This window comes from Larus michahellis, chromosome 2 (assembly GCF_964199755.1).
Source record: "Larus michahellis chromosome 2, bLarMic1.1, whole genome shotgun sequence".
Lineage (NCBI taxonomy): Eukaryota > Metazoa > Chordata > Aves > Charadriiformes > Laridae > Larus > Larus michahellis.
In genome coordinates, this window is record NC_133897.1 from 148,466,359 (window position 1) to 148,492,735 (window position 26,377).

General features: G+C 36.5%; 1 protein-coding gene across 2 annotated transcripts in view; it reads left to right on the plus strand.

The window, feature by feature from the left end:
* ZFPM2 (zinc finger protein, FOG family member 2) overlaps positions 1 to 26,377 on the plus strand; it is a 316,036-nt gene that overhangs the window by 73,913 nt on the left and 215,746 nt on the right. For both annotated transcript variants that reach the window (XM_074577643.1, XM_074577645.1), the window contains one exon: positions 7,306 to 7,407. In XM_074577643.1, coding sequence (XP_074433744.1) covers positions 7,306 to 7,407 — 102 coding nt within the window. The remainder of the gene's footprint in view (positions 1 to 7,305; positions 7,408 to 26,377) is intronic.

The window sequence follows — 26,377 nt, forward strand, 5'->3', positions numbered from 1 at the left end:
AAGTGCCATAGCTGAAATGGTTAGAAATAATTGACACAGCTTTTTAACATGATCACTGTGCTGAAATGTCATTGTGTCAAGATGACATTTTGTTAAACAGAGTGGTGATTTTAATGTGAACCAAAATAGTTCCCGTACCGTTATTTTGGAGAATTAACAGCTTGTACACATGTAGGTACTCACCGACACATGGATAATCATAGACCTTTCCTAAAAGCTAGGATAAGAGACAGTGCATTATTTCTGACATTTGCTGGATAAATAATTTTAAGAGTGCTTAGGGCAACAAGAAACATACAGTTATTTCAAATGAGATTTATCCCAGGAGAAATTATGATTGTTAATCAGCGTGACAGAAAACAATAATTGCTTGCAAAGAAGCAAAGTATTGCAATGATTAATATAATCTGAAATAAAATGCAGTGCATTAACATGTACAAGTGCTGGTTTCTTGCAGGTACGTTAGCAAATTGGTCATCTGAGGGCCAGATTTTGCTCAAACTTACCGTATTTGTAGAGTAGGGTGTCTTAGTTGACTTTGGTGGGCTTCACCGAAATGACTTCTGATACACATCAGATGAAGTGATAACAGAGTCTGGTAGTGACAGCGTCAGATATCTCTCTGTCTCTCCGTCCTTGCAAGGCTTGTAGAATAAACCCACTTGCATGGCACTGTAGCCATGACAAATATTGCAAAGTAGGGAAACATCCCTCCCAATTTATTTAATATCTTCATTCTCAGGGTTCTGTTTCATACCAAAAACTTACAAAATATTTTTTTTTGCATTGTTTAACATGTGCTTGGTACCCAGAATGTTTTATATCTAAACTTGCATTAAAAAACCTGCCACTGAAATTAGAGATTTCTGCTTCTTAAATATATACGTAGAATCCTATAAAAAAGAGGTGATCCACAAAAAGGGCAGTTAAGTTCTGTTAGATTCCATTGGTATTCTTAAGAATAGTGTGTGCTGCCAAAAAGTAAGTTACATTGAATGAATTAAGTACATTGCATTTGTATTTTAAGTTGTATATGGTTTGCTTTAGAGTTACATGAGTTGCTTCTGAAGAGAGGTTCCTGGCAATGATTCTCAGCTTTCAGTGTGTTTCTTAGGATTCAAGAGCGAGATTGTCAGTGTGCGTAAGCTGTGTTACTGGTCATAGGCATTGTGATAAAGCAAGTAACAAAGGACGATTTTTGAATGCTAATTGATCGTTTCTGAAGCTCTGGCATCTAGTTCGTGTGCGCAGTCTCAGAATCCTTCTTCGGTTGGATCTAGAATTACTGTCGCTGTACATTGGGGCAGAAAGAAGGAAAGGGCCCCTTCCCCCATGTCCCCAAGAAATTCTTCCCCTTCAACCAGTCGCACTGGCCTGCTAATGTACATAAGGTTATGTAGGTTGCCAAATTAAAGTGTACAGTGTGTGACTCCCCAACTCTCTGCATTGCGTCTGTTTTCTCCTTTGGCAATGCAGAATGCTACAGGCTTTGTAACAATTTATTTCGGAATTGATTTATTATAACTGAGAAGTGGTGTTTCACTCTGAACAGCTGTATTAGGACGTTAACAATTTAAGTTTACATCTATGCTGCCAGGAAGAATGAGCACAAACTGAATTTCAAAGTTTTAATGTTCTCTTGCTCTAATAGAAGCTGCCGTGTGCTGTTTGTGACTGGTACAGTCCTTCACCCAAAGCTATTTTGTCTGATGATAAAACCATGAGTGTATGAAGCTTGCACATTTTTCATCTCTTTTATGACCTTATCTTTTGTGAGCGGCTTCTGTGAAGGTATCCTAACTATGGGAAGCACCTGGCAAACATATATGATATCTGTGCTGTGATAAGCAGTTGTGAACAAGAAAGTAGATCTGTCAGTACTGAACTCTTCATTGTTAAAAATACTTTGTTGATTTAGCTGATTGCAAAATGCATTCTAGAGTGACTAACGGCTGCTATAACATTCCTAGTCAAGAAAGTTCAATAGTTACATTGTACAAGACTTTCTGTAAGAGCCTAATATTGATAGGAACAACGTGGATTAAAACAGCAGGGTTGAGAAGAACTGCTAACCCGTGTGCTTCTTTAAAATATCGCAACTACTTGTGGTACAAGCTGATTAAGTACAAATGGGCAAGTCTTTAATTTGTTAAAAAGATTAAAGAGAAATTACTTGTTAATATTCAAGTCTCTTTTTTTCCTACTTGTCAGCGTTGTCAGAGATGTTAGAGCTCTCCCTCTCATGTTTCTGGTAATACGTCTCTTTTACAGTCTTCAGATCCCCTGACCAACTGTATCACCTTGAATTACAGTGGTTTAGTGTATTCACTTGCATCTATCGGATAAACACTAGGATATTAAAAACACATTAAAAAGCCTTGAACTGTTTCTCAAGAGCAACAGAAACAGTTAATGCTGGTAAGAAATAGTAAAGTCAAGATGAAAATTCTATTCATATTACGGTATTGAAGTTGTTTGAATAAGACTTCTTTTTTCTCTTAGTTAAGCAGTATTTTGTGTATTCAGCACTTTATCATGAGGCAGAGATTCGTTTCACCTAACTTTAGCTGGCTAAAGATAGGTTCCTAGTCTAAGCTGTGTGTTTCAGAGGATGATTCATTTCAGCCATCTCAGACACCAAGAGGGGTCGCGCATCTCAGGCACCCTCGAGTAGGATGAGTCACGGTGGAGGTTTCTCTCTTCCCTGTCTTTAGGAGTGCCTACGTAAGTAGTCTGGAATCACTTAACTTTCAGACATCTAAGGTTAGAGGAGATGAATTCTGCCCAAAGTGTAGCTTTAAGACCAAATACAGAGAAATAACTGAAAGTCCATTGGGCTTAATTGACTCATGAGTAAACGTACTATATGATATTATAGATTCTTGCTCACATGAGTCTTTTTTTCATGCAATGACGTTCTTTTAAAGGACAGAATTCACTTACTGATCTCAGTTGATAGAAGGAAAAACTTAAACAGAAGCAGGTTTTGCTTCATTTTAGAGCATTTATCATTGCCAGGACTTCTGTACCACTCTTCGGCATTGATGGTAAGAAATTATTACTCCTCTAACTTAAATACAAAATGTAACTGAGCAGCAAAGTGAAGAAATAAGCATGAGAAAAAAAAAAACGAAAAAAATGGGAATAGAAAGGTATCAACAGGTTAGTAGCAAAGTGAGTGGTGTATATATAAGGCAAAAAGCACTTGATTTGGCTTGGAAGAAAGAAAAAAATAGTGTCTTGGATCCAATTAAATGTCTACACCTGTACATTGAAGAAAAAATGTAATCAGTTTTAAAATAAGTATTAAAAAGTAGTCTTATTGAGACTGGAAAATAGTCAGTGAAGGAACAAAAAGAGTAAACAAAGGAAAGAAAATAAATTCTGTAAGGAAATAAACTCCTTTGTGCTAAACAAATGTTAGCTGCTAAAGTAGTATTAAGTAAGGGGAAAGAAAAGAAAAAAGCTTGGGAGATGTGGGTTTTTTATCAGCTCTTGTGCGAAGCCTCCTTTTGGCTTCTTAAAGTCACAGCGTCTCCAGCACCCAATGGATTGACTTCGTTGTCCATTTGCACCTGGCCTTGCTGCTCAGCTGAGCCTGGGATAGACTTGCTTCACTGAGGGATTCTGAAGCCCACAATAATGTACCATTTGTTGGTTTCAGAAGCGGATCGCTTCAGTACGGAGGGGGAGTAGTATGGGGGAACAGGAGGAATCAGTGTTGTGGTATTTCAGGTGTGTAATGCATCGACTTGGGAGCTGGTGAATAATAGAAAATATCAATGAAAATAATTAAAAATACTTCTAGATGCAAACCAAAGTTTTCCGTAACGTAAATTCTACACATTTTGTTCTACTCTATTTGCACGGGACATGCATTAATTCATGAAAACTTGATTATGAAAAACACGTAACACCATACTTCGTGAAACACTGAAAAAGCAAGTTAATGAAAAGTTAAGCCATCTGCTAACATACATTTTCTGATCTTTCCTCATCTCCCAAATACTTAATTGCTGTGTGCTGTAGATTGTATACCTTAGCTGTAATTCTGTCCTTCTTTTGCCCTTCAGCCCAATCTTTTCACATAAGTTTCTCCTCCTCTTTCAATTCTAATAGTTTTGTTTGTTTGATGTTCTGGTTGGTTGCATTGATTGAAAGAATGCTCAAATTTGCATGCTAACGCCAGGTTTGCATATATTACAACCTGGAAAAACTTTTATATTTTGGAGCTAAAAATCTCCGTGCTTGGGCTCTATCTAACAGAATTCTTATTATTAATACTTTTTTTTATTGTTGTTCTGATTTTGTCCATAGAGATCTATTGTTTACAGTGGAAGAAAAACATTTTCTTTAGTAGAAAAATTCCATGGAAAGAACATTTTAAGAGCTTTTTATGGTGATTACGCAGCTTGAGTTAGAAACTCAAAATCAGAATTACCCTTCCTGTGAAGTCCTTTCCATGGAGAAAGCTGGAGTTGATCTTGCCAGGTTTGAACCTTGGAAAATTGTCCTTTGTGTCTCTCCAGTAAAGAGCAGTTTGTTCTAACTCTAAGTAGCTATGAAGGCAGAAATACGAAGGTAAAAATATGTGATTCATAGATTCTTCAGTCTACCCAAAAACCCAGAGCTCTCTTGGTAGTACAAAATAACTAAACAAATGCTAATTCAAAGTAGGGTAGTTGGTTAAAAACCCAAATAACTGCTAAAACTACTTATAAGAAACTTGATAGCTTTTTCACCATGTGAGTATTTAGGACTCTCTTCTGAAAGGTAACTTCAGATTGAACTGAAGCACATGAACTTCAGACGCCTGGATAAAATTATACAGTGTGTTTAACAGAAAAATTATACTAGATATTCGTGATGCCTTTTAGCTTGAAGTGCCTATGAATACACTGGACTATATTTTTAGTACTACAGATACACTGAACTATATTTTTGTTATCAAAATCTGGAGTGAATATAGTATTGTGTTTGTGTGAGAAGTAGTTTACCAGGCTCTTGTACATGGTATTTGAAAAACTGTTTGTTTAATGAATGCAAGGAAGAATGTGTTGTTACAAGACATTACATGTACACATGAAGTTAATACTTTATAGTGTTTGTGTATAATCGTGTACTTGAAAACTCTGGGTCACAATCTTATCTGGTATAAATATAGCTCCAGTGATAACATATGGGGATCTGGCATGGTTTGCTCTAATCACATTTCTTTACCTATGTTGCTAATAAAAGCTCTTGTTATCATGAGTGGGGAAAAAATTACAAGTTACTGCTTAATTGTTGTGCTTTTTGCCCCTTCTTGCTCTCCTCTTGTCAAATCAACAGTCTGATTTTCAGATTCTAAAATACATGGCATTTGTTTTTAGTGTTGCCACTTTTCTGTGGGACACAGTTTTTTGAAAAGTCTACTTCAAGACTGTTAAAAAAATTAAACCATAATTCAGTCCGATTTGACAGATATAGTTAATTGTGTAGATTTGGGGTTTTTTTTACGTTCTTCACAGTGTCCTCCTATGGTATGAGGTACAACAAGGCCAAGTGCCGGGTCTTGCACGTGGGTCGCAACAACCCCAAGCAGCGCAACAGGCTTGGGGAAGGGTGGCTGGAGAGCTGCCTGGCAGAAAAAGACATGGGGGTGTTCATCGACTGCTGGCTGAATATGAGCCAGCAGTGTGCCCAGGTGGCCAAGAAGGCCAACAGCATCCTGGCCCGTATCAGGAACAGTGTGGTGGGTAGGACTAGGGAAGTGATCATCCCCTCATCCCCCTGTGCTCGGCACTGGTGAGGCCTCACCTCAAGTACTGTGTCCAGTTTGTGGCCCCTCACTACAAGAAAGACATTGAGCTGCTGGAGCGGGTCAAGAGAAGGGCAACAAAGGTGGTGAGCAGTCTGGAGAACAAGTCCTGTGAGGAGCAGCTGAGGGAGCTGGGGTTGTTTAGCCTGGAGAAAAGGAGGCTGAGGGGAGACCTTATCGCTCTCTACAACTACCTGAAAGGAGGTTGTGGAGAGGTGGGGGTCAGTCTCTCCTCCCAAGTATCAGGCGGTAGGACAAGAGGAAACGGCCTCAAGTTGCGCCAGGGGAGATTTAGATTGGATATTAGGAAAAAATTTTACACTGAAAGGGTTATTAAGCATTGGAACAGGCTGCCCAGGGAAATGGTTGAGTCACCATCCCTGGAGGTGTTTAAAGGCCGGTAGACTTAGAGATTTGGTTTGGTGATGGGTTTTGTCAGAGTTAGGTTGATGGTTGGACTAGATGATCTTAAAGGTACTTTCCAACCTAGGTAATTCTATGATTCCTATGCAAGAGTTTCTTGGATTGATTAATAGTAAAAAAAAAATACCTACAAATGCAGTAAAGTACTGGCCTGGATAAGCCCTCAGAGATGTCACTTAACACGTTACTGTGGACAGACTATTTTGTGTTAATACTGAACCCCTTACCTTCGACATCATTTTTCATAGTGGTTATTTCAAAGTATTCTTGCATGGAGCTTGCCTAGAATCTTTGTTTAACTGAAAAAACTGCACTTTCAACAAGGAGTTCTTCAAATAAAAATTAAATGGTCATCTCTAAAAATTAAACCTTATCATAATTTTCTTTGTGTCCTGTGTAAAACCTTGTAGTGGATAGTTACTGAAAGCAGACAGACATTCTCAGATACTTCTGGATGGTGAAAATTCTAAAAAGTCATCATAAATGTTGTATTTCTTTAGACAAAGCTTGACAGGGAGAAAATTATCATAGGGACCTGCTGGTAGATTATGACCTTTAAGGGCAAATTCCTTAAATACTGAAATAGTAGCTCTCCACTAGTTGCCTGAAAACGTTTAGTGGACCATATTTTTGTACTGAGTGTCATTAATCCACAATGCATAAGAAACAGTTAGGTGTCAATTCAAGAAAACGCGTAACTGAAAGCATATATTGCTGGGGAGTAACAAGCTTATTTCTTTCTGTCATTTGTGCATACGAACTCTATGACTTTTTGTGCATTGGTTTACAGAATTAGGTGCAAGTTGTGATTCTGTTTTTTAAGCATGTGGAGTAAACACTGATTTCCAAGATTTGTCTTTCCACAGAACTGGAAGGATTGGATACTCAGGGCTTGTTTGAATCACTGGGAACTCACAGATGTTTACGTGTCTAATAAGACTTTTTTTCATTTTCTCTCTGTTTATAAACATGCGTATGTTTTCACTTACACATGCAAGCAGTTGTTTGGATATTGTAGGAGCTCTGCCTAAAAGTCACTATTGAAATATGTCATTATTGTATTTCTTTGATTGTTTTTTCAGGCAACGAAGAAGGCATCCAGGAGACAGCAGAATCTGATGGCGATGCAAGATCCGAGAAACCAGGGCAGCTTGCAGTGGAGACTGAAGATTGGGATGGGCCAGGTAGGAAAAAACAACTCAAAGCCAAGAGACATTTCTTAAACTAGATTCCAGGATTTTTTAATATTATTATTTTAGTGGATGTGTTATGCTTTGCATTGATTTTTAATGGACTGTTTCTTTAATGATCCTTTGGAGTCCAGGATATTGATGGATAAGTACTAAGATAAAGTTCTTGAGTATAAAACAGTTTTGGCTGTACCATTTTGTAAACTGTTAACATAAAATGCCTTACTTACCTGCTTGATGTAAAGGAAAATGTTGTTGCTTAGAATTTTAGGATTAAAATTTATCAGTAAGTTTTCAGTCCCATGGTTATGTCAAGATAGAAGCTTTTCTGCTGTGTTTTGTGAGGCCAGAAGACCAACCAAATGCCTGTGTCTCTTCTCAAGCTCTGTGCCTACATTTAGCAACAAGTTGAGCTTAACAAATAGGTATGGTATCTACTGACATTTTCAAGGACTTCGTTTACCTGTTGTAGCCTGATAGAAATCATTTAGCACACCTTGTCATTGATTTCAGTTGAAAAAGAAACTCTTAGATTGCAGTCAATGAAGTGTTAGAACTTCACATTAAAACAGTAATTCACGGTAATGTTTTCTATTATACACAGTGAAGATGGTGCAGGCGTAACATTGCTAAGATATAAGATGTGATGGTAACATGGGAATACTTTCCAAGTATCTGTTTAATATAAATATGTAAAGTCTCTGTTGTACAGTAAAAGTACCTAAGACAAAGGTGTAAATTGTATTTCTCAATTAGGCAATTCTGCAGTAGAACTCAGTGCAGTGTTTTCATGGGTATGGACTCTGTAATGGGCCTTAAAAATCCATTATATTGACTAAATTTTAAAAGTGCTGTTAGAAAATGTGCATCTGAAGACAAACACACTCTCAGAATAGCTGTATCTCTTATGGAAATTTTCTTTAAAAAGGATGAGCACATCAGAAAATAGTTCCAGGAGTGTTCTATCAATAATTTATAATGCAATAATAATATTTCATTAGAAAAATTCCTATATTTCAATCACATTTTCATCCTTGCTTGATTTTGCAAATTACTGTATGCTCTTCATGAAGAGAAGAACAAAACGAAATGGTAATTTTCTGAAAGCAGTAGCTGGAAAATATAATGCAAACAAAAATGAAGACACAGTATATCTAATTATCGTGATGTCATTTAAAATGTTCTTAATGATAATACACAGATAAGTTCATATTCTATATAAAGCACTATGGTGTTATATGAAAGCAAGATTTATTATTATAATACACTACAGTACATTTAAAATAATACAAAAGACATCTTTGGATGTAGCGGAATGGCCTTTTCCAGCTTCATAGTAGACTTAAAGGTTGTCAATGATTAACGTATGACTTGGTTTTAATTTCATTGTAAATAAACTCTATCTGAAATAGGTAATTTTTTTTTCTTTTTTGTTTTCAGTGCATTTCGACACAGTTAAGTATGCTTTTTGTGGGCTGTTACTGCTTTTTATATGAGCTATCTTATACAAAAGTTTTGGAGATATCTTTTATGACATTATCGAGTAAAAGGAGTATTTTTTGTTTTGTTGGGGAAAAAATCAGTTAAATGGTAAGGTGTGCGTATTTCTTGTAATATTTATTGGTGGATTTGACATGGGATAGCGTGGAAATAGAAGCTGAATGTGGGAAAATTTCTTTTGACTTCAGAAAACTGAGGACCACCAACGTGAAATAAGCAGCTCTATTTGTTTAAATATTGGTTCCTTAGAAGGGTATAATATGCATGAATAAAGGAATGGCTACATACCACGTGCCATACTCTCCATCATGCATGCTTTCTGAAATGAGTTTGGTTATTTATTGATATGGAAAAAGAAACAACCAACAGAAGATCATTTTCGAACATGCAGTACAAAGATAAGTTCTTTCAGATCTTTGAAGAAAGAACAAAGCATGAAATATTTTGCGTATTTAGGAACATACTTTAGCACAGCACAAACACAACCATTAAAAGCTTTTCTTCAACAACCTTACCAACTCATAGTAGAGGTGCTACCTTAAAGCGCAGATGACCATACAGTCTTTGTTATCTGGTCTGTCTCTGGTCTCCTTGCTGAGGTGGAGCTCTCTCAGAATCCAACAGTGACTGTGTTCTGCATGATACAAGTTGCTGTCAACTGATAATGTGAACTGTGACAACTCAAGGATTCATATAAATAGTAGAGCTGTTCTGTTATTTTAATATTTTTTTCTTTTTTTAGCACTAAGGGAACATATTGTTATTTTCAGAGCCAGTACTTGTCAGGGACTGAAGTTCTATAAGTTATTCATTAGCAACAGCTTACTCACGGATGAGTCAAAATTAAGCTTCCGGCATTAATTAGAGTTTTATTTTGTTTGAAAATTTGCATTGTTAAATGGTTCGCATGCATTCCTAAGCCTTTGTAATTAGAATATTTTTATGAAGAAAAATCTAAAGTTAAATGTGCTGTAGCATCAAACAGTTTCTGCTGAAGCAATCTTTCAGCTCACATAGTCTTGTGACCTTCACTGACCATCAAGGAATTGCAGAGATAATGCCTACTCTGTGTAGTCATTTTGAGTGTTACCTGAATGTTTTTTAAGGTATCCTCAATTTTCATTGTTCTTGTCCTCATTTTTAAAAAAATTCTTTTTAATGAGAAGACTACTCTGAAATAATAGATACGGAGGTCAATAAACTCTATATGGACACACAGTAAAGGGCCCGATCCTTTTTCCATTACAACCAACAGCAAAAGTCCAAGGAATACAAAAAGTCTGCAAAGCAAGACTGGGCTTGGACAAATTTTGTGTGAAAAGGCTTATTTTTTAAACGTGGAAGCAGAGGTCATTTTACAGCCTTAAATTTACTGTTTGCTGTCAGACAGATGTATATAGATGTAGATGTATATAGTTCTATAGTCTTTGTATTATTGCTAGGATACCAGTGTATGTGAGGCCAGTGATTAGTGTTTTAACCCATAATGAGCAAAAGGCAGATCTCATGCGTGTCTTCTACAGACCATCCATCATATGAGAGAATAGGATCATTCCTTTTTTTACTGGATATCTGTACTATGTAAGAACAAAAATCTCCTAAATTTTGGAACTGTAAATGAAACATCCTAGAGTTTCCATGAACTTTCCAAAATCTCTGAAAATTTTAGGTACTTGGCCCCTCAACTAAAATATTACTGAACCCAATATAAGGAAATTATTTATTATATGCCTTCTTGAGAGATAATGAAAAATTGTTTACAGAATTAGAAATTAGTGCTTGTTTATCGTCCAGTGGTCATGCCTGTATTGGGGAATACAAGTTCAGTCCACTGTACTTGTCATTTTAAGAGACAGCAAATATGAACTGTAACAAAAGAGAGAAAATATTTGAATGAAAAAGCATGAATCAGAACTTGGAAGTGTTTCACAACCATTTTTTAGATTTTCCAAAATCTTTAATAAAAGTGAAGGTGATGTCAGCCTTACCTAGAAGAGAATTAAAAAAAAAAAACAAAAAAAACCCCAGAAAAATCTGAGTTTAAAATGAATGGGAAAAAAGTGGAGGTAACCAGATGCTAGGAACTAATACCTGGCTAAAAGAAAAAAAGAAAAAAGTAACTAAAAATCTATCAGTAGTTTCATTAATAACAGTAAGATGACATTTTAAAATGTGTTAAGAAAAAAAAAATTAGAAAATCAGTATCGATCTATTACAAGTCAGGACTCTTAATAGTTACAGGGAGCAGGAAAAAGGGTAGAATAATTTAAATATTTCTAGTCTGCTTAAAACATATTTGTGGTGGAAAACCTATTTGGCTGTAAGTGATGACTGTACTTCTGTTCCATCAACAACTGATCAATGGGTTCAACCTGCTAAATCCTAGCTAATTTAAGCAATCTGATAGTTTAAATTTAACTTTTTTAGGAGCTAGGTGACCCAGTGTCCTAATCATCAATCTTCAGTTCTCAAAAAGTTTTGAGATGATTTGGAAATTCTAGAATACTAGAGGAAACAAACGTGTTCGAAAACAATAAGTCAAGGTTGGTCTGGATAATGACAGCCTTGTCCACATGACAGTGGTCCCATTGGAAATAATGGGATAAGTGATGTAAGACCCTTTTAATAAAGGAGGATTAGTTAGAATGCCAATCCATATAGGTTTATGGGAAAAAAAGTCTCCTGTAAAACCAGCTTAATATGTAATGGTGAGCTAAAATATATTAGTTCTTTGCAACATGTTTACAATTGGAAGAAGATATTGAATAATGGATAGGCCTTGCTGTTGCTGGATCTGAATAACTTGAAGTGTTAGTCACAGCAAAATTTTACTTTCAGTATAATTAAATATGAAGTCTTGTGCTTACAAGAAGGTAATAGAATTTTTACTACAGAAAGCAGTTTGTCTGAAAAAATCTTGGGATTTAGTGAACCAGAGCTGAGCCCAAAAGATGGAGTTGTGGCTAAAGGTTACGTTTGGGTTCTCAAACTATCATGCTTATCTGGATAACGGTCTGGTTTGATGCTGAAATGGTTCTGTCTCCTGCATTCACACCTCAAGAATGATGTTAAAATTTGAAGCAGGTTTAGAGGAGAGCCACTAGAATGTTGAAAGGACTGGTATTATGAAAAAGTCTAGGTCCTTTTCCTATTTATTTTATCAAAGAAAATATTAAAGGACAACCTGATTACAAACTACTTTAAATTCAGAGTGAAAATCTGATAACAATGGGCACCTCTTTCTAGCAAAAGTATCAGAAGATTAAATGGACGTTGAAGCTCCACAATTTCAGACACAAAGAAAAGATTTTAGTGCTTAAAAAGTTAATTATTGGAACATTTTATGAAAAATCGTTTATCTGTCATTGGAAATATTTACATTCAGGACGAGATACTTTCCTAGAGAACATGATCCAGTTCTGTGGCAAACACTGGACTTTTAAAATGGGGTAGATTCCACTGGGGCAGGAGTTAGACTGGCAGACCATGATAATTCGTTGTAACTAAAATGGAATGAATAAATGAATATACTATATATTACTTTTACAAATATTGTACTGTTTGGCTGCATTTATAATGAATAATTACTAGCAGTCTTCCACATAAGCAACTCCTAATTTTTATTTCTCCAGTGATTGTGTATTCAGGCTGTGTTAAGAATGATAACTTCTCTGTGCTCTTCTCAGTTCTGTGCCATTACTCTGTAGTGGTACAATAAAACAATACAGTAGAAGGCATCCCATTCCTGTTCTGTGAGTAATATGCAAGGGGAAGTTCTCTCACTGTAGACACGTGGGACACAATTTTCTAATTCTGACTAACTAAGCGAAAAAGATTTTCAACACCCAGCCCATCATCCTACATGCTCAGTTCTTTTGACTTTCTTCTTACAGACGCCCAATGACCAGTGAATGTCTCAGTCATTGGTGAAGTTGCCTCTGCCTTTTAAGACAGAGAAGTATTCTCTGTGTTAGCAGTTGGGGAACTGAGTATAGGGCATTTACAAAGGTTAAATTAATGCCACTCAGAAATCTTGGTCCTAAAGAGGAATTTCATCTCTCTCTTCTTAATTCACATGCAGTATACTGTCAACTAGATTATCCTTATTCCCTGTGTGAGCTCTTACTTTCATAGCCGTAAGGAGCATAGCTTTCTCGCAGAACATGTTGATTTTGTGAGTTGGATAGTCTTGAAAGTCAATCTCAGAAGTTCTTTTGAAATGTATTTGAATATTTCTTGGAAAGTGAGGAAATGTGATTTGTCCACATATCCAAAATGAAAAAAAAAAAAAAAAAGGACCTAAAGCTCTCATTTTCATTTTATGGTAATTTTTTTATGTATTGTTTACATTCATCGCCACATAAAGTGAAAGTTTCCCATGTGTAAAATTCTGCCTACAGTAAATCAACAGAACTTCCGCTGTTGATAATAGTAAAGCAAGATGAAGTCACAACTCATGTTACGTCTCAGAAGACTCATCATAACTCGTATACATATATCAGGGAACTGTTAAAAAAAGTAGGAAGGATAGTTAAATATAGCACAATATAGTTTCTTTTAATTACTCTTACAGGTTGATGCTTTTCTTAAAGGGTATCAGAAAGTTTATGAAAAACAGTAAATTAAATAGTGCTTTAAAATAATGATATGTTGAGCTATGCTGCTATTAATGTTTAATAAAAAGAGAAACAGGCTTTCATGTGAATTCTGGTGTATTGCTTTAGTGAGAGGTGGATCAGAAAGGTTCTAGTGAACATCTGACATGCGAGGTTCACATTTTTGCCTGCTATAAAAGGTAGTTTGAATATCCGTTCTGAATAGATTTCCTGTAACCATTCGTAAGAATCACTGCAAGTATGTATTGGTTGTTGGGTTTACTGTACGTTATTTAGTGATACTATAAACAGTTTGGGTTACAAAGCAAAACTGTGTAATATAGATTGGCATGGTTGGTAGACCACTGCAAGATGGAAACAGACATTAACGATAGCCTTCTTTTTTTTTCCCTTTTTACTTCTTTTTCTTTTTTTTTTCTTTTTTTTTCTTTCTTTCTTTTTAAACCAGTCCTAAGAAGGACTTGGAGATTACTGTCCTGATTTCGTTTCTTTTTTGATTGGGGAAATGTGGTAGATATAAGATCTTGGAAATGCTATTTGATGTAAATTAACAAAAATCCATGAAACATAGTTAACCATAGATATAGTCTGACAGTAAGAAGAATATTGTGAAGAAGCAGAGGAAATCATAGAACGACTGTGTGTTACTCTGACAGTGAATCGGTATTATCTCTGCTATCAGATAATGCAGTTATCATTAATTTTCACATTTGCATTTCAATCTTTGGAAGGAAATGACTCTTGCCGGATGAAGATAAGAGCTCTGTACCACTATAATGAACCATCATTTTATCCCGATGCTTTGTATCAGTATGAAAATGAGGATGGGTGGTGGTGTGGTATGTGAGGAGGGGGCGGGGGGGTCATAGAAACATTATAACAAAGTGTCAAAAATCACTACCGACTTTTGGAGCCCTTTATGAAACAAGAGGCAGTCTAAATAAATCTTCCGTAGTGAAGTGGATATTGGATTAAAAGCAGAGAGCTGGGCTCCCATACCGGGCTTGGGAGGGGACCTTGGAGGAGCAAGGGAAGATTTCTGTCGATCTGGACCCGTTTTCCATCACTGGTTTGCAACTATGAGGAGACCATGCAGACGCAGAATAGCAAAAGTAAGGGGGTGATGGTCATCGAGTCAAACCTTACAATGCGGGTCTTGTTTTAACACTCGAATACTATTAAGGTAGGTGGAGTAAACGCCAGTGGACCACTGTCTTCATGGTTTGGATTCTGATACTGGAGCTGTTCTAAGAGGTCACCACATCTGTGTGTTAAATGCAGGATTTCAAATAATTTTCAGTCTTCTATATAGATCTGATCCAAGTCTTCAAGGACTGCAGTGTTCCCAGACCTGTTCCACGTGTAGCCCAGATTTGTGTTGGTGACGTGAAACTCTATGTGCAGAACTCTGCAAGGCATCATTCCATTTTAGGTCTGATTGACTAAAACCACTGTTCCCCAAGTACTCTTGCACTGCATTCAACTTGTTTGACCTTCACGGTGTAGTTGTTGCCTATATCTTACGGACTTCATCCATACATAATTGGGACTCGCTGCCAATTGTCTGCTAAAAGCATGAACTCTTGAGGTTTGCCCTCCGCCCCGTTTTTTTTTTGTAACAGAAGCTGAGATTCTTATATCATCAAATGATTGTAAGAACTGATATTTAAATATGTAAGATTTTAAAATTCCTTCTTAGTGGATAACCTGCAACCATTTAGAGGAGCACCAGGATATCTGTCTTGCTGTGACCAGCTGGGATTGATGAATTATTCCACTGGCTGTAGCAGCCTCTTCCTCCTGCAGACCTTTCTGCTGTTAAAGTGATGAACACGTTCCTGTCTCTTAATGAGAGGATGCAGGGCTAAAGATATTTCCTGTATTGATGTCACTTGTTATGGTGACTGCTGTACCATCCCTTTCATGATTCAAGGTGCAAATATAGTAGGATTCTGTAAACTTAGAGATAAGCATTACCTCATTTGACTCGCAACTTAAAATATCAAAAAGCAGCGAGTTCATCACTGAATACTGGAGCCCTTGTCAAGCATTCCAACTCTTTGGTCAGTTGGGATGCCATTTCCTTATCATTGTTTCACACAATTAACATATATATATGGATTTAAATTTAACTTCAAAATTAGTTGCTATAGAAATGAACCTAGTTTAGAAGTAACATTTTTTGTATGTACATTTCACATTTGGAGAACTTTATTTAAACAATTAGCCTTTTAGAATATTTTCAAGTGCAAAACTTCGTTTTTATGCTAGTCAAAATGCTCCAGAAAAGTTAAACTATCTAAAACCTTCAAGTCTTCAAGTGTATTAGTTTTCCATTTGATGGTATTCTTTTACTATTCCCAGGCCTTTATTTACCCATTTGTGAAATACTTACTTGACATATCAAGGCTTTTCATTCTCAGTATATTAGGCATAAATCGTTCTTTGGAAACCACCTTAATCTGCAAGTGAGCAAGTTTCTAGACTGGGTAGACTTGAAATTAATCTGGTATCTTAACTAAATTCTTTTGTACTTGTGTATGTCCAGCATGAGGCAAGAACATTGGCCCGACTCGTAAAAGGCATTGAACTCTGAATGAAAGGTGATACACATTGGAAATGTATTCTATTTTGATTGGCATTTATGTTTCAAGCACAAAAGACTTCTTGTTCTCTGAAAAAAGTTGATAGCTGGGAAAGGCATGTGCAAGGGACGAATGATCAGATTCACTAGGTACTTCGCTTTGGACATGATACGTTATATAGTGGATATTATGTAAAGTACAAATCCCTGTAGGTCACACAGTGAAGGACTCCTAGTCTGTGAAATTCTGCAGGGAATCAATGAACATCTGCATTACAATGCATTGTTTCTTGTAGTTTCATGCACCAAGGGACCTGCAGAGGCTGGCAGAAAGCTTTGCACTTTTCAGCTGTCTCCACTGTAGTTTGGTCATAAAGGCAATATAACACCCTGGTAATTGCAAAGGACTAGGAAACAATGTCTGGTTTTGGAAACAGATGGGGTGAGAATCAAAAGGGACATGTAATCGGTCCACAACTATTTTGTTCTTTGTTGTGTTTTTCTCATTAATTCAGCTAAGGTTATTGCATGCAGAATACTGCATAGCAACACTGGCTTGAACGATCGAAGGGTGGATGTTAATATATTGAACTGTATACACAACATAGCGTTATTTACCATGCAAAGCTGTAGTCCAGCAGTTGGATGCGAACACCTAGTGAGAGCCACTAGTGACTTTGTTTCTCAAATTGGCAGGTTTCAGTTGGCTTCCGTGATGTATCCTGTGTTCTGCATATCGTTAAAGAAAATATTCTGATTTTCAAAATGTTTTCCTCCTACCCCTTTGAAAAATACTTTTGTTTACTCTCTCTTAAGACAACATAACATAGAAGTTGGAATAATATAACTAAACCAACAAAAACATTTTCACCAGGAACCATTGTACCTCCATTCAAAAGAACCAGCTTTTCCTGAGAGTGAAAAATTTAATGTGACATGTGAGTGACAAACTGGATACTAGTATTTACCCAAAAAATCACAGTTCGAATGGTTCAGAGTCGGAAAAGGAAATGGGATATTTTTGGTCATGGGACTCATGTGACAGAGTCCTCAATTCTGACCTTGACTTTCTCAGTGTCTGTGTTTAGCTCAGTGAGACCAGCTTAGCACACATTTGGGTTTAGGTTTTTAATTACCACATTTAATTTTTTAGGGTGCTTTAGCATTGCATGCTTAAAAGAAGGATATGGATTGAATACTAGATCTTATTTTCTCTCCTTGATTTAGGCTTCAAACAAGGGTGTCTGTAAACGATCTTTGTAAAGTGCAATAATGGTCATTATGCAGAAATGCTACAATAAGCTCTATTACGCACTCAGCTCTTTTTCACCAACACGGCAAAAGTAAGCATCGTTGTCTTAATAGCATCAGACATAATTTTTGTTTAGTTACAAAATTTTTAGTTATTCAAACATATTCTAATGGAATCAGAGACAAACCACAGTACCAAATACTCAGAAGTATTCAAACTATTAATATACCTATGCTGATATTCGGGTAGGCAGAAGTAATAAAGATTAAAGCCTATGTTTGGAAAGCTGTAACTGCACAATGGCCACAGTTCCTAGTTCTTCCTGCAGATAGCTGATTAGCTTAGACCTTCTAAAACAGCTATGCAGAGAACATCTGAGCTCCTGGTTTTTTGTTTTTTTTTTTTCTCAAAGATTTCAAAGGTTTCCAAATGTGCTTTCTAATAATCAGGGATGATTTAATCTATAGCATATTAAATCGTATTTGTGGATTAGATGCTTGTCTGTGCCTGTTTTTCCAGTGTGGGCAACCAGTCCAGTGTATCTGTTGCATCTTTTATGATATTTTATTAAAAAATGAATCAAAATGTCCTATCGTAGCTTACTCTTTCCTTTTGCTCCCCTTTGTCTCCCTCAAGACTGTTAAGCAATGTATTCAAGCTGGAAAACTTGAACAGCTGTACTTGACTTCACAACATATTCTTGGGGGTTACAGATAGAAAAACTTCACAGTATTTTACATAATGCTGTTTAAAGTGAGTATTGTAGGATTTTACAGTGGCATATTGTTTTGTTATGCAAAAATATTGGGTGATACATTTCTAAGATTGAGGTAAAAGCTGTAAAAATTGTATTTTACTTAGAGAAAAGACTCAAGGTGGGCTGAGTGGTCTGTGCTTCTGTGATTTTATTGCAGCATAGTTGTGTTGATTTTAAAGATGCTTTATCAGCATAAAACTACAACGATGGATTATTATAGATAATTTAGAAAGACGCTACAATGTATACTATGGACATACTGTTCCAGAGTGTTGTGTATATGCATTTTGGACTGGGTGGTTCTTAAAGGAGACTGAATTTCAAATTACATCATTGTGTGAAAAAACCCCTTCATTACATTATCTGAAATTTGATACTTATACTGTGGTGCCAAAACCACTAATCAGCTCGCAAATCTTTGGCTTGCATATATAAATAAATACTAGTTCTCATATAAAAAAGAGACTATCTGGACAGCACTCATTGTAAACATTCACTGAGAGTTTTCTTAGGTGTAAGAGAGTCCTGTTTTCAAGGTTTGTGTTATGCAGCATTGCAAATGCTCCATATGGTTTCTTGCGATCTGATAAAGTACGTAAAATTTTAAACTTTATTTATTTAATACTTTTACTATTGTGATTTGTTCTTTATGATTGTTATTGACTTATTCTCAGAAAAAAACCTTTTTTCCCCAATTACAGAATTGCTTAGCTTTACATATTGACTACTTTTTCAAAGTATGTATTGGATCTCAACTTGTCATGGAAATTTTCCGTAAGAGGTGCTCTCTAAGTATGTGACTATTTCTAGCAGCAGAGAAAGAAAAAAAAATACAACAAAACAACAGATATTTTGGTGTGTTGCAGTCTGATAAGAGCTAGCATTTAGTTTAATTGCTATATCCATAACATTTTAGCCATCAAATTTTGAGCCTCTTCCAAGGAAATTATTTTTCTCTCATCTTGTCCTGCTAATCCTTGTTTTAATAGTGGCGACTTAGTTTTCTTTTCTGTATCTTCTGTGCCACAACGCATGAATCATCTGGAATCAAACGGTGTGATAAGGTTGTTGACAGGGATGTGAATGGGAGAGGAACAATGTAGAATTTCAGATGGTTTATACATGCCAGAGGACATCTTCAGGGGACACTGGAGAGGGGTTCTTGCGTGTTGCTGTGGCATCTTCAAACATGTGATCTGACAGCAATGGACAGTGGACTCTCTCCTGTATGATGCACAAAGCAAACTTCAGGTTCCTTTAATGCTTGCCTGTAGGAATACATCTGATTACAGAAAACCCGTTCTCCTTGAATTCTGCCGCTTGTCAATATATTCTCCAATGTCATATGCTCATGGAGAAGGATGATGTAATAGATTAGTTGCTCCACTGATTCATCGGTCTCGCATTGTTCAGTGTTCTACATACTGGGAAACTTTGTCAAGAAATTAAATAATACTCTTAATAGTACTTAGAAACTGTGATCCTCCCTATTAAAAAGCCTTTTGCCATCTGCTTGCTTTTTAATTTTTCTCATAAAAGAGACTAAAAAATCATTTGAATATGTAGCTAACCATGTCACATTACTTTCGCCGTTTCTCAGCTTCTGGGATCATAGCCCTATAAAAATGCTATGTGCATTTCCCCAAAGCTTGGACATATCTCAACGCTTATCTAAAGAGAAAAATGATATATTTTTAAAAGAAAAATGCTGACCTAGTTAGTGAGGCTGAAACCATTCATTAATTAGAAGTCATAATTGCAATTACATGGTAAAATTAATTTATCACAAAAATAATCCTATCAGTTTTCCTTTTTGGAAAAATGGAACCAAATGATTTTAGCAGCCCGTATTGCTTAAGGCTGATATTACAGTGATATTGGTTTAGAGTGAATAAAGTAATCAGATTCTATTTTCAAGATCTGAATTCTGAGACTGCATCAGCGATAGTTTATATATTATATGAGATTCACTTGAGTTGTAATTTTGTAATTACATATAATATATAAAGCATATATGCACAGATAAATGCATAAAAGGAAAATACTGTGCTGAAATTTAAAAAGAGCGGATTGAAGATAACACGGCACATAATATATAGAAAAATTCATGTAATATGGCAAGTATGCTACAGTGTACGGAACTCAGAATGCCTTTTCTACCCGCAGGCTATTTAGACTTCCTTGATATTCAAATCTTAATGTACATTAAATGGAATTTAAGGAGGTCCACCTTGCTGGACCTCAGGCAGACTTAGCAAGTAGTGCTCCTTGGGGATACCGCTTTATGTATATATTTGCAAAGATGTTATAGCCATGAAATATAGTCCTTTGATGACATCATAACTGTGAAATATGACTTTATTTTGCTCACCAGCAGTCAGAGCTTTGCTTTATCTATATTAAGCAGTCTGTATGCATAAATAAAGAATACCAAATACTGCAGCTGGCTGCTGTAACCTGACATGCCCACCTTCAGTTGGAGGACTCGTCACTCCATGTCATGCCCTGTGGATGCCAGGGGACTGTTTGTAGAGTAACGTGCTTCCAAATATCCCTTAAGTTGAACGTTGTCTTCTCTCCAGAAATGTGGTAATGAGCACTGTGGATACTGTTAGACAAATATATGCCCAAATTCAGCACGCACATATGCTAATATAAATTTTAACAGAGGGCAGAAGTTTATTGTTTTATGTCAAGGTAGTCAGACTTGGTCTTAATTTAAGGATCTCAAAATGTATCATTAAAATTTCTGGTCCTGTTGAAGTAAATGGAAAAGTACACATTGCTGCCAGTGGAGTTGATATGTAGTCTGTTAGTGGCTAGTTAATGTATGAATGCATATATAGTTTGCATAAGACTCACAGATACGCTTACTTTTTAGGAGAAAGACTGTTAGCCACTGTCACCAGGGGAGTGTTCATCTGCCTGGACTTTGTTACTAATGGGAGATAGGAACAGTATACTTTTGAGCATGTGAAAATATCTTAAGTCTCCAAGAAAAAGACTTCATAGAACAGTGTAAGAAGGACATGCTTTAATCTGTTTTTTCAGGCTATCCTGGCATTTGAAGATAGAATCAGTAAGTCTTTTTTATTATTATTTTTTTTCTCTCCAGGTAGTAAGAAAAAAACGATCTACTTTTAGAATAATGTTTTTGGTCTTCTAGGCTCCCATCTTGCAAAGCATTTACCAACTTCTAATTTAATGCATACGAGCATGCCATTAAACCAAGAACTACTCGCATGCATTAAGTTAATCACATGTGTAAGTGTTTGTAGGACTGCGGCCTTAGGTCAGAAGCTCTTCCAGGAAGGAGCTGCCTTTATCATTGTACTTGATACGTACTCAGCAAACTGTTAGCTCGCATAAATTAAGAGGGATGCAAATAGAAGCAATGCTAAAGGCCCCTTTCCGCTCCTCTGACAATGTAAAAGGGCCTTAAAGGTTAAGTAAATTGCTTCAGTAAGACCCAGAATTCTGCATACAATAAATAAGGACTTCAAATTGTAACTTCTTGAGTTTCTGTTAATTACAGAACATTATTTCATGGATTTGCTTGATTTTCTTTCTTTCTATTTTGAAACATTTTTTTATTAAAATGTAGAAGATTATAGAATATTAATATAGAAGATGTTGTGAGTCATATATACTTTTTTAAATGAATAGGTTTTTTCTTTTAAGTAGGAGCTAAATCTTGAGGCTGATGTTCATTTTCATTTCACAGCAATTTCCTTGTCAGAGGTGGGATAGTAAGGTCTTACATAACATGTTAATTTTTTTAAATGATAACTCATTTGCATTCTGCAATCTTTTTAAAAAAATATAAATAAAAATTTTAAACCCTGTCATATTTCATGGCTCTGATTACAGCTGTGAAATATAGTCGTGTGGTGGCATAACGCACGTGAGTCTTGATCTTATTTTATTTGCTAGCAGTAAGGTTTTTCTGTACCTGTATATATTTTTGCCATAACTGTATATAATATATAGGAATATACCAATATTATGAACTGAGAGGAGAAGATATTAAAATACTGCCCAGGGATAGAAAAGGATTGTGATATATAATATCCAAAATGTTCCTAAGCACAAATCTTTTCTTAAAGGAAAGAGTTAATATTTTTTATTATCTTTTACAGGTTTTTTTAAAATAAAAAAGTGCCACAAATTTGACCGAAGGCGTATTCTGAAATCCTCTGTGAAGCATCAGTGTCTCTTAGCTTCTTCTTCTGAAAATCAGTTGAATCTACTGCCTATTAATTATTAGCTAAGTCCAAGCGGTATTTTAGAATTATGGTATTGCTTGATGATTTTCTAAAGCGTCAGCTGAAAAACCAAACCTTGTCTTCACAGTTAAGGGAAATAAAAGAAAATTTACCCTTTTAAAGCTCTTGTTTTCGCTATGCAAGTTTCTTAATTGTGGCCCATCCTGCTTATATTTTTCATTGACTTTATTTCTTCAGTTTTTCTTTTGTACAGACATTACCTTTTGCCTTCCTTGTAAAATATTTGTAATAATAGAACAAGTCTATATATACTGTTTTTAATTAACCGTATAGGTATGCACTGTGAGGTAGAGGGCATGAGATTATTTGTCTGAAGGATTTTACTTCCTATGAAAACTGGAGCACCTAAGCTTACGTGTGGTTCTCTCATAATCGTGGCCCAATGGTACTTCCCTGTTGTATTTGTCATCCCCACCGTCCTGCCTGCACCTGTGTTCCCCTTCGCACATGCAGACAGTCACAGCACGGTGACTGTCGAGGTGACAGTCCAGCAGTGCTTAGTGAAGCAAATGTCTTTACATTTTGGTCGCTTAAAAATGACTCACACAAAACGTGTGCAGCAAAGAGGCAGTTTCCCCGGTGTACTCCTACACATGTGCTGAAAAAACGGCATTTTCCTCGTCAAGTTTCGTTTCCTTAAAAAGAAAAAAAAAAGGAAAGCTTTTTGTTCTTTCTATTCCCTTTTGATCATTCATAATTTCTGATCGTCTCCTTTTATATTCCTGGTCTGATTTTGTTCATGCTCTTCATTTTTATTCTGCTCTGTATTCATTCTCTTTCTGTCATTTATTTCCTTTGATTCTGTTAAAGTCCTTTTTCCATGTGGTGTGTGTCTTTCATACATTATAATTACAAAATATTTCCATTTTCTCCTCAAGCACTCCAAATTTATTTACCTAGCTGTCTAAGTTTGGGTACAGTGTTTCCTACGGTATTTATCACGGAGAGTATAGAGAGAAATGAGCACACGATTACTATTCTTGGCTTTGCTGTATTTTCAAAGAGCATCTGCTGGTGTTCATTTGATTTTTTTTCCTCAGCTAGGTATATAACACACGCATGTGTATCATCAATTCAATGAAAACACCACAGAGAAAATGAATTTTGTGAAATTGGGAGGAAGTTTGCAGCAAACACTGAATTATATTGGTGTTATATAGCCATCTCATCAAAAGGTAGCAAATGCACAAGACCTTTTGCGCTTTTCAATTTGAAAGAAAATGATTTCATTAGAAAAAAAAGAACCATCACTCTGGATGTTGGAGAATGCCAGAGCCTGATGAAACCAGCTGAAGAGACAAACTGAGTGTACGGATGCAGATTAGCCTTCAGAAGATGAGGGTGTAAAAGGGATTTAATGGTAGGATGGATTATAGAAATCCTTGTAACAATGTTAAATAATTATAGTTCCAGCCGAGATCAAAGCAGTGCTGATTGAACCCCCTCAAGCTGTTAACACGGAGTATCTTGAAGAAAAAAAAAAAAAAAAAGGAAAAAAAAAAAACCCTGAGATTGGTCAGCCTGCGCTGACAGTGTCCTCTGATCTGGGGAAGTTCTGGCTGTATTGAAGGTACAACTTGTGGGGGAGGGAAAGATGGAGGGAAGAATTTATCAGTCCAAGTAGCCTATTTGGGTGGGTTTTTTGTTTTTTTTTTTTAAGGGAGGAGGAAGGGGTTATTATAATCAATGTTACTGGAGTTCACACACTGACTGAAATTGCAGTAAACTTGTACACAATTGGCTTCTTTCCATATTGGGAAAAGGATTAAATTTCTTAGCAGAACCCTGGTCTGTAACAGAAAATGATTAGACTCTTTTTTTTTTCCCTCTCCCCCCCCCTCCCCCCCCCTTTAAACTCTGGTTCGTATATACATACCTGCCCAGCAACAACTATTAGTAGCGATAACTGGAAGAACGCCTTTGTAGTAGTGATATTTAGCTGCAGGCAGGGAGTACCGTTGCTATGCCCATTCAACAGCATTAAACATTTATTCTCATTGCCTTGCCTTCCTGGCATTCATGCCTGGAGGATTATGCTTATGCCTCTATTAATAAAAAAAGAGAAGTCAAAGTTAAATCCATATGGTTTGGTGGCATAGGAACTTGTGTGGCATAGCCAAAGCTTTTCCTTTCATACAGCTGTCTGCAAGGTGCAGCACATCTAGTTTGTTTCAAAGGAACTTTGGCCACGTTGAGGTGTATTTCCAGTGATGGCATGTCTGATATGTTCAGTTGCAAATGGAAAGCTAGAGGGTACAATAGATGAGTAATCAAAAATAAGGGTGGAAATGACACCTTATGGACTAGATCTGTCTGAAGGAGTGATTTCATCTAGCCCACAATTATTTTGCTTGATGTTTTTGTGCTGGGACTGCAAGCGAGTGAGAACGACCATCACCAAACGGCATAAAGTGTAACAGCTGTCGGACATCTCCTCTTGGGCATAGTGATGTAGGAGAAACGGTGCTTCGGTGAGGCATCATCACCCCCGTGGCAGGAAGATTGCACCATCGCATACATTTTGCCAATGAACAGGCTGCAACTGGTATTAGACCTGCAGTTCTAGAAAGGCTAAATGACATTTTTTAAGAAAAAGGGCTGCAAAATTTTAGATTCCTGGAAATGCCAACATACAGAGAGTCTCTCTCTCTCTCTGATACTGTGAATTCATGCATACGGTTGTATGTTTGAACAAATACGTGTACTTTTTTTCTGGGTATACCCAGTGTACTAAATGCCGATCACAGAGTATTTGAAAGAACTGCTTTATATTTCAGAGAATAATGGTGCATGACCAAACCCCAAACCTGTTATCTGATGCCTGTGTAAGAAGCTTTAGTAGTATTTTCTGAGTTTTATAGGTGAAGGTTTGTATCAAATACTCTACTCTTTTTAAATCTCAAAGATTTTGGTATTGCTTTATGAACTGTTGTATATGAGCTGTCTAGGGACTTCTGTTAGCCAGGTGTTACCTCAGGTAAGCTACCTCTGACTTGCTTGCATTCAGAGTAGTCCTTTATGTTCAGGGGGCCTTAAATTAATCTGTTTACCTTGGGTCAGGGATGAAGATTTAATGGCACCGTCTCCAAGGGATTTTGTGGCTATTTTCTTTAAAAGTGTGACAGTCTGCAGGCATCTCAAAGTGTCTGTAGATGTCCAAGTTACAGGTACAGGTTCTGTGGCTTTGTTGCCCTGGCCAAGTCCTGTGGAAAACATGTCAGTCTGTGTTCTGATGATCCTCTGGAGCATTGTCTCACCATGTGGGGTTTAATTGTATAGAAAATATTGTGGCTAAACTGAGCTTTCCTGTTGAAGGTGTGATCTAAGACAAGATAGAAATGATTTTGCAGTAATTGCCGAGAGATCTTGGCCAAGATCTGCAAAGTTATTTAGATATCTAACGCTAGTTGATACGTAGTGGTTTGTAAAGTTAAACATGTCTGCAAGAACAGGGTGTAATTTTTAATCAAACAGGTATTTACACTGCTGGATAGAGACAGATAATACCATTAAGTGAACTTTAAGGTAGTGGTGTGCTGGTTCAAAACCACCTGGCATCAATTAAGCAAGGGTTTTAAAAGACAGTAAGTGTGAGTTTGCCTGGGATTGTGGAGAAATGAAGCCCTGCCCAGGGATTTCACAATTTTATAAAGGAAGGAGTTGATGCTGTTTGGACATCTAGATATGTTATTTTTATAGTATAATTTTGTATGTAGTGAAAACTGGTGTGATAACTGCTTTGGAGAAGAAATCACTGTGCCAACCTCTGCTAACAAGTGTTGAACTGTCAGCATGAGTTTTTTATACTGGAAATAGGGAAGAATACTTGCTTTTTGCAGATGGAACATAGCAAGTTTTATGCATTGGTAGCAAAACTAATTACGACTGTGTATTTAATCTAGTTTATTTGAGGCTGATTGTGTGCAGGGTTGGTCAGTGAGAGGGAGAAGGGAGAGCTGCTGAAATCGT